The sequence below is a fragment of the Tachypleus tridentatus genome, chromosome 6, assembly GCF_004210375.1.
Source record: "Tachypleus tridentatus isolate NWPU-2018 chromosome 6, ASM421037v1, whole genome shotgun sequence".
In the NCBI taxonomy this organism is placed as follows: Eukaryota; Metazoa; Arthropoda; class Merostomata; order Xiphosura; family Limulidae; genus Tachypleus; species Tachypleus tridentatus.
Window position 1 is genome coordinate 141,644,566 of NC_134830.1, and position 9,567 is coordinate 141,654,132.

The 9,567-nt window shown below is 32.2% G+C and overlaps 1 protein-coding gene across 4 annotated transcripts; it reads left to right on the plus strand.

The window, feature by feature from the left end:
- Positions 1-580: 580 nt before the first annotated feature.
- Positions 581-6,634, plus strand: LOC143253877 (dnaJ homolog subfamily C member 30, mitochondrial-like). Of its 4 annotated transcripts, none has more exons than XM_076508387.1 (2): positions 581-644; positions 4,379-6,634. In XM_076508387.1, the coding sequence occupies exon 2, from the start codon at positions 4,477-4,479 to the stop codon at positions 5,173-5,175; it is 699 nt and encodes a 232-aa protein (XP_076364502.1). In that variant the 5' UTR covers positions 581-644; positions 4,379-4,476; the 3' UTR covers positions 5,176-6,634. The 4 variants fall into 4 exon arrangements, with proteins under 4 accessions (XP_076364502.1, XP_076364498.1, XP_076364500.1 ...); XM_076508383.1 differs by having other exon boundaries at positions 592-722; XM_076508385.1 differs by lacking the exon at positions 581-644 and adding an exon at positions 796-992.
- The last annotated feature ends 2,933 nt before the right edge of the window (positions 6,635-9,567 follow it).

The following is a 9,567-nucleotide window of genomic DNA, read 5'->3' on the forward strand; positions in this document are numbered from 1 at the left end:
AATTTTTTCACGATTAGGTTTTCATGTTTTATTTTTCAGTTTTTACACACATCATATGAATATTTTTGCTGTTTTGTTTTTAATTTCTAGCAGAATTACTCGATGACTATCTGCAATAGCCGTCTCTATTTCTAAAGTGATAAACAAGAGGAAATTCAGCTGTTTAAACCACCAACTCTTGGGATATAACAGTCCCATAGGGAAATTTGACTGTCATCTTTAAATCGTATCCACTGCTCAAAAGTACGGAGCGTAAACTTTCAAATTACAAATATAAGTCCGACATGACAACTACTGACTTCAAATGTCTTTATATTATAACAACTTCGTTAATTCTGCACATAAAGCTGTATATAAAAATTAAGTTAGTATATATAATTTCTGATCGATGTTATATAAAGTATAAGTTTTGATACTTTGTAACAAAAGGAACCACATTTTGTAAAAATACAGAATATTTTAATTCAATGATGAATACTTAGATATATATTTAATACGCAGTAATTCATTATCAGATTGTGTGATATTTTGAAATGTAATATAATATACAATTATATACAACATTTTAAAACTATTATTTATAGTAATATATTTGTATTGCTTAGCACTAGGTGTTGAAGAAGAAGAGAGAGAGATTTAGCCTGGTAAAATTGGAGACTATTGAAAATATTTTACCTTTATTTTGTGTCTGCTATTTGTCAATACACAAGAGGCTTTTTTCGGTAATAACTATTACTTCACATTAAAGTTCTATGTGCATTATTTGACATATATATTGTTTTTAGTTACTCTCGTTACCTCAGCCATGTTACTGCTCGTAATACTGCTGTTAATAATATAAGGCTTAAGTAGTAGTATTTCAATTAAACATATTGTAACCTAAGTATGAATGTGCTTTGTAATTATCATGAAGAAAATATACACTGGAAATATGACGTAACTAAAAAGTGTCTTTGGCCACGGTTCAGTTCTTCACATTTATCTGCACAATAGTAGGTATATTAAATAAACGTAGTATTTTAAGTTCTTTAATCTCGAAGTTTAACTTTTTAAGGCTAAGTGAAGGGAGGTCTATTCACTGTCTAGTTCAAACTACACTTTGATCAACGTGTGTTATTGGGTTAAACTAGTTTCAAAGAATCCCACTTCTCGTAAGTAAATCTGAACACAAGTTAAAGAAAGATAAGCCGAACCTGTATGAATATCACAGTGTAAAATATCAAACATATTGTGACGTGGTTTGTAGCTACCATGAGAAAAATGTATACATTGAATAGGTAAAGAAAAAGTGTCATTGACTCGGATTTACTATGGTTACTTTTTTTTTTTTGTGCGAGATGTGATACCATCCATTAAGCTAAACAACTTTCAGTTAATTTAAGGTAATAATACAAAAATCATAATTATAGTATTTTGTTTATCAAAAGCAGGTAGAATTGAAAACACATATTAATAAGTGGTTATTTTTACACAATATTAGTCCATGTAATCAAAGCTCATAAGCATTCAAGTTAACTTCCTGGCTCTTATTTCATAGCAAAGCACAGAAGATGAAAGCAAAATCTTAATAGCATTTCAGAGCATATATACATTCCAACCAATATACCAATGTTAAAATGCTTGTATATTATTTTCAGCCCTATTATTGTACATAAATTGAGTATTATTGGTGTGTCAGAATATTGCAGAATACATTTCTTCATCCAGTGTTGTAGTAGTGTATACATTCAGTTCTTACTTTAGGTTACTCTGACAAGTTGGAATGCATTTCTCTTTTTGTTATTATTATTAAAAGGTCTTTATCAAACTTATGGTCCTTTGGGGATACAGAGTTTAGTAAGTCTAATGCCTATGAATTTGTGGAGGGGAGTATGCCAAGAAAATTCACTTTCACTGATCAGGCACCAAGTACTCTACCTTACCAGTGTCCAAGATATCCTGAAGTAGAAAAAAATAGATATAACAACCTATTGCTAATGTGATATGTTTTTGAAAGGTGGTTAACTAAAACTTGTAAATGCTCAGTTATTGGTTGTTAAGATCACCATCATTGATTGGGTAAGACATCTGGAATAAAATCAATGATTCACTTGGCAAAACATTAAATGTCTTGTCATTGTAGCCATATCTAAGGTGCACATGGTTGAGGAAACATCTAGTGTGATGAGTACTTCTAATCAGTTCTTGGAATTTGGCTGAGGGCTGGAGTCAACTAGTGTATTTAGTGGGGTTTCCTTTCTTCATGTGGATGTTTAGGTATGTGTCCATTGGCTTCATGTCTTGTTGTGAGTTTTTCCTGCTGTGTTTGTGTTGGATTTTCTTCTTGTTGATCAAGGTTTTGGTCTTTATCAGATATGCTGAGTGAGGTGTTCAGAAGCAAATTTAATTGGCTTTAATTTAATCTGTTGTTCTTGGCTTCTTGTATTTTTTAGTTATGTAGTGAAAAAATGTTTAAATAACATTTATTAAGTATTTCTTCTGCAGTTTGGTTGGATGTTGAATTGACTTTCACAAAGTGTGTTTGTCTTATCTTCTTGAATATAATTCTGTTTACTGCATGGATTTTAGAATGGGTGCATTTTTTGTGAAAACTGGTGTGTTTCTTGGGTAGTTCTGATTAAGTCCATCATGTTTCACAAGAAAACTGTGAAGATTGCCATTACTTTAGTGTGGTTGACACTGTACAGATAAGTTGGAATTCAGTGGCTGGTGGATGCATCTGAGGTATTCCAAAGTTTTAAGTTGTAAAGGAATTCTTCCTTCTGATAGTGTTTTGGTAACTTAAGAAACCAGGCAGACCTTGTGCTTGTATCTGCAGACGAAGCCCACAACCGAACATGGTGAATAATCACTTACTAGTCCATCAAGGATTACAGGCATTGCCATCTTTGCTAAGTCAAAGGCTTCTTAATTGAATTTTTTTACCAAAAACATCAATTTATCTCAAAGGAGAAAAGTACCTCAGTGAATTTGCTTCATAAACACTTAAAGTACATAGATTTGTAATATATATTTCAATTTGTATGACATTCAAGTACAAATGGATACCAGCAGAACATTAATAATTTAATACATCCAGAAGTTTACAAATCTGTGGCATTTCATAGTTCAGGTTAATCTATATAACACAGTGAACTCTCGTTTACTGTGGGTTTTGCCTTCTCAACAATAACAGTTAGTTAAAACAAAACAATATTCTTGTTTTAATTAACTAACATAGCTTTGGCATATTAAACAACAACGGTTAACAACAGAAGCAATAAATATTTACTATCATCCATACTGAGGTTACATGACATCATCCACATGATTGTAAAAACATTACAAGTTTATCATTATGAATCCACAAATTGTAGGTAAATTGCATGGTCACAAACATGAACATTCATGCTTTCATTTAGCAGTTTTATGCCACCATCAAACTAACTCTGTCCTAAATACTAAAAGTCTTTAGAATCTCATACCCACAATAGAGAATTACATAACTTAATGATTATAAAGGCCACAGTATATGCATCTACACAGTGTCAGCACAAGATATAAGTATCAGTAGTGACTCTTCATATGAATACAAGTGTTAATAAGTGGTCTGTATATCAACATAACTATGAACAGGTTTGATTCCAGCAAGTTACATCATAAACAATGCAGAATGAGAGAGTTATAGAAAATGACTAAAGTAACAATGAAACAAATGAGTTAATGACCTTAAAGTATGCATTTACAAGAATTATTTAGAAGTGTTCTTCCCATTTTTTTCAATCCATATGAAGAATCATTTTTCTTGTGCATTACCAGTTTGTTTTTTGTGTGTTTATGTTTTTGTTGTTTTTTTTTGGAGGAGGGGTACTTTTATACTGTTGACCTTATTTGATCATTATAACACTTTGCAATACTACCAGTTGGTTATTATGGTTTTAGGCCTAACAACTACTATGGTCATTAAGAATCTCGGTGTGTTGAGACTTTTGAATATTAACTGAGTGTGACTGAAATTATGAAGTGCATGGCACTTGATTGGTTGTTGTGTGGCCATGCAGCTTAGGGGGTGCACTGCTTGTGAATGGAAATAAAGAATAATGTAATATGTCAATCAGGCTGTATCTGTTATAACCACTGCAGGCAACACCTTTCATTCATTGCAGTGCTTGTCAAGCCATCTGAAATATAATAGACATGGTTGTGGTAAATATGATACTTATGTTATTAGTTTACTTGAGCAATGAGTTTCAGCATAAACTATATTAATTTAGTGAAGTATAATTTTTGTCAGTTTTAAGTCATCAGAAGTTAGGTTTATAATGTTGATAAGTCTTAATTTAAATGCAGTTCTTCATATAGTGTGATTGTGTGTTATGTAGCATTTTGATGGTTCTAGGTTGAAGAAAAAATGAGAAACAACAGCAGTGAGGTAGCATCAAGAAAAATGTTAAGACTGTAAACATCGTTATCCACGTCACTTCACATGTAACAGGAATGCATAGGGCTCTATTGTCAAGATGTAGCGTTGAATGTGCAACATCTGGTCGCTGTCTTGCTACTTTTACTTCCAATCAGGTCAAGGGTAAAATAAACCTGTATGATATACTAGGAGTAAAAACTAAAGCTACTCAAGCTGAAATTAAGTCAGCATATTACAAATTATCGATGGAATTTCATCCTGATAAAATCGGAGGAAATAAGGATGGGGGAATAAGGTTTCGAGAGATTACAGAAGCCTATGAAATTTTAGGAAATTACACATCTAGGAAAAGGTATGATCGAGGGTTACTATATCCTGGTAGTATTGAACCTCATTATGATCAGCCTAGTTGTGATACTGGAGATGACAAAGATGATTACACAAAGTTTTACAGAAGCAGACATCAGAGATCAAAACCTCCCCCTCCAAGAGGCCGGACACCAATTTATAATTTTGATGAGTTTTACCGGATGCATTATAGTGAATCTTTACGCAGAGATCAAGAAAATGAAAAATATTACCGTGAACGCTTGAAGTACAGATCAATAATGAGACAGACACAAAAGACTGAAAATCTTTTAGGGTTATTAGTACTTGTCGTTGGTTTTGTAATAGGACAGAATTATATATCAGACTATGATAGGCCTGAATATTCAGGTAAGACATCGCCTGATATAAACATTGAATCAAAAAGTAAAGTTAAAGATTTCTAGAACAGCTCATGATGAATTGTCATCATTGAGCCTTAAACAGTAAAATTATAAATATGCATCAATAACTTGAAATTATGTGTAACTAAGTTAGATGCAATTACATGTATTCAAGTTCTAATTATTTAAAGTATTTTGTTTGAGTTACATGGTTAGAGAAGAATATATAGATAGTCCTCTTTTCAGCCTTCATAAATGGAGTTTATAAGGTTTGAAAATATCAGGAATATAGGATTAGTGGAGTTATGAATTACATAAACTTTAATGAAAATGAGAGAACTGTTGCCCATGTAGGTCAGGGGTCAGCAACCCATAAAAGAAGAATAGTCTTTTTTTTGTTTGTTTATTTCTGTCTAATATAAGAACATTTCAAGAGCTGCAACATCCTCTAATGGTCAAAGATAAAAAAAAAAAAGAAGGGGGATTTGGGGTGGACACAACAGATAGCTTGATGTGGCTTTTATAAAAAAAACAAAACAACATACATTCTGTTTGCCTTCTTTTTTACCTGGCTAAGTCATTTTAAGTTAGCTAGAATGTCAACAAAGCAAATCTGAGTAAAATTGCAAATGTTAAGATTAAATTTTTAACATTGATTACGTCTGAAATATTTTCAACTTTTCTGCATAGTAATAGTTAAGATTGAGAGTCACATAAGACACTAAAGAGCTGCAGGTTGCTGACCCCCGACCTTTGACACTGAAGTCTAAAAAATTCTGGCTCTTTTAGGTTATTCACAAAGCCTTCCTTTAAAATCCACTGTGCACCTTATCTGAAAGTAACCCACTTCAGATACCAGCCATCCTGTTAGAAAAACAAAATTGTATTGGCTAAGGTCAACTTTTACCATGCTAAAATTATAAGTTATATCCTGTAGTCCTACCTTTGTCATCATTAATTCTGTTAACAATCATAAATACCTCAATCAGATCTGCTCCTCCCCTTTCTTTTCAAGAGATAATTTCAGAGATCTTAACCTGTCCTTGTATGACAACCTATGGTAAAATTAACCTACTAAGCATATCAAGAAGTTTCAGATAACTATGACTAGCAACTTAACTGTTTCTGAACTGTAATGTTTGCTTACACACTAGTATTAAGCATAGTAATTATATGTGAGCACTAATATCAAGTGTAGTTTGTGTACAAGTTCTTATGGTAACTGCGGTCTAAACTCGTGTGTAAAGCCTGATATATACTGAATGCTAATCAGCTTTACTGTAAAACACTTTGTTTTTGTATAGCTATTACACATGAGCCCACTGATGGTTCTTGAATAAGTAAATATGTTTTACATTAGTCTTTCACATATGATTTTTAATAATTAAGAAACCTGAGTTTAGTTTTAATATTTGTTGTAGGTATTTATGAGCCAAATCCTTTGTTTGGTACTGTGAAGAGAGAATATTTCATGTTGGTAATGCTGTGTATATGACAGAGAAAATAAAACATAAATTCAAAACTTGCTAGTAGTTTAACTTTTTATGTTTTTGATACATGAACAGCTGAACTGCCATGTGAATTTTTTCATTGTTAATCTTATTTAATATATTAAAGAAATTTAAGTTGGTTCTTTCATGACTTTTGGACATGAAACATTAAATAATAGACATAGCTTCATTTTCTTCTTTATCAAAATGCATATTTTGGGTAATGAAACATGAAACTAGCTTTCCTTTACATTGCCTCATGAGGATGCATGTCTCCAGCAATCTTGGAATCAGTAAACTACATTTGAAATAGTTTCATGAATAATAATTAATGAGTAAACAGTTGAAACACTTCTCATGGAATAATACATTTCATGAAAAATAATCAGATATTTCTTTAAATATTTATCTTGGGGTAAGTATACTACAAGTGAGTGAGTCAGAAATTTTAAAACCACAAAATGGGAACTGAGCCAAAAAATCAAGCACACATATATATATATGTGTGTGTGTGTGAATAAAATACCACAGAGGCTGGAAATAATGAATGTTTTATTCAGTACACACAGTTTAGAATGAAAATTAGACTTCACAACTTTCTCTCTGTTTTAACCAAAATATGTTAAGTGCTGAATTAAAAACATAACTTACCCTACTTCTTTTGCCTTGTCCTCCCTAGTAGCACAACAGTATGTCTGTGAATTTATAAAACTGGAATCTGGTGTTAAGTACCCATGGTGCACAAAGCACAGATAGCCCTTTGTGCTTAAGTTGCAAACAACATTTGTTTGCCTCATCTAAATGAGGTTAATTATAAAGTTCCTAGCAACCTGTTCCAGCAGCAGCACCTATTTATGTAGAGGGGGGGAGGTAGATTTTGGAAAAGGTAACACAAAATCAGTTAACTTCTGTTCAGTACTATTAAATGTGTATATCAAATAGATTATATGACAGTGCATTATTGTGAAAAATTCACTGTTATTATTAAGGCATTACAGACCTTTGTTATTCATTATATTTGCATCCAATTTTTGGTTTATATTTTTCACAGACTTTTTCAGATCAAAGTGGGATCTGAAAGTGTGTGTGGGGTACAGTATCTAAACTGAACTTTCAAGCCATCTTTCCCCAGATGATGCTGGCTTTGCTATTACACTCTTCCTTTTTCTTCTTTAATTTGATGTATAATATCTGTGCTGTCACTGTTGTGCAAGCTGTGTGGAGTATACATCAATCTTCACCATTTCTTGGCTCTCTGCTAGTTTGAACACAATAAATATTTGCGAGTCGAGCATTTTTGCCTTCAGAAATGCATTGGCTCACCCACCAGTAAAATGTACAGGTGCATTTTGTACATGAATTTTTACAGTCCACTTGTTACGTATTTTATACTTGTACAGTAAATACACAGCTGATATAGGAGAGAACCAACATGCTTCAACTGTCTGGAAAGATCAGTTCAACTATTAATGAATAATAATATTTAAATACTAACAGAACATAATTTACAAAAAAAGTATATGTTGTTTTTTAACATTTTTATAATAACAAACTATGTTAGATGGACTTATGGAGTAACTTAAATATATTGCTTAAAACAATGATTTTCCCTAACACAATGGCCCAGCATGACCAGGTGGTTAGGGTGCTTGACATGCAATCTGAGGGTCATGGGTTTGAGTCTCTGTCACACTAAACATTATTCCCAATTTCAACCTTGGAGGCATTATAATGTGACAGTTGATCCCACCATTTCTTGGTAAAAGAGTAGCCCAAGAGTTGGCAGTGGGTGGTGATGACTAGCTGTTTACCCTCTAGTTTACCTCATTGCTAAATTAGAACAGCTAACACAGATAGCCCTATTGTAGTTTTGTACAAAATTCAAAACAAACAAACAAACCCTACTACAATAGCGTGTTTTTCTTGTAGCAAAGCCACATCGGGCTATCTGTGGAGCCCACAGAGGGGAATCAAACCCTAATTTTAGCGTTGTAAATCCGAGACTTACTGCTGTTCTAGCGGGGGGCTACTACAATAACATTTGTATTGATGTGTTTAGAAGTCCTATGTTCAACATATTTCACACCTATGAATTTAGGTCATAATTAGCTTAAGTTATATTTGTCGTTAGACACAAGTATTAATCACAGGTTTTAACACTGCATTACTTATTCAGTGTCTTAGGAATTTTAAAGAAGAAGGAAACTTTATAAAAGCATTTCAACCACATTGTCTGCAAGAGTGATTGCTGGCAACGCATCTCACTTGAAAGAAAACACTCTTGATTTGGTTCTACGCCATAATATGCAGCAAAATGTGCACATGGCATATTGTAAGTGGAAAAAATGTACATAAACACAATACGTTGCACATCTAATGAACTATTTTCTATTTCTAATCATTAAAGTAAATATATCTGTGCCATATTACGCTTATCGTGCAAAAGTTTATTATATCTAGAGTATGTAATCATAATAATATTATTTTTAAACTGTCAAAGCTCTTAAGTTTTAACAATTTCAAATGAGAAATAAAACTTGTTTTTCAATAGAAATTACATTAGATTAAATGTTCACTATTTTCGAAAACAATTGCGGATGGCATAATTATCAGGTAGCATACTGAAGTTCTGTAGTGTCCTCACAGAGCTTGATAAAATCATTTCTCATACAGCAGTCATCATCGTAATCTACAACTTTTATTATGAAAAGAGACACAAAAAGTGAACTAAGTTTTTTTCATGTATAAAATCATGTTTTACATCACCAGTTCAGTGGTTATTTATATATAAACTTACCAAACAATTTTTAAGTTAGTTAAGATAAACTAACTTCTTGACATCAAAAATCTGAGAACATCAACCCACTGATAAATTTAAGATTTTTTTGAAATAATATAAATTATTTTGACAACTCTATGTTTGTAACACTTCCTCAAAATAAAATTAATCTTGCATTGAAAAATG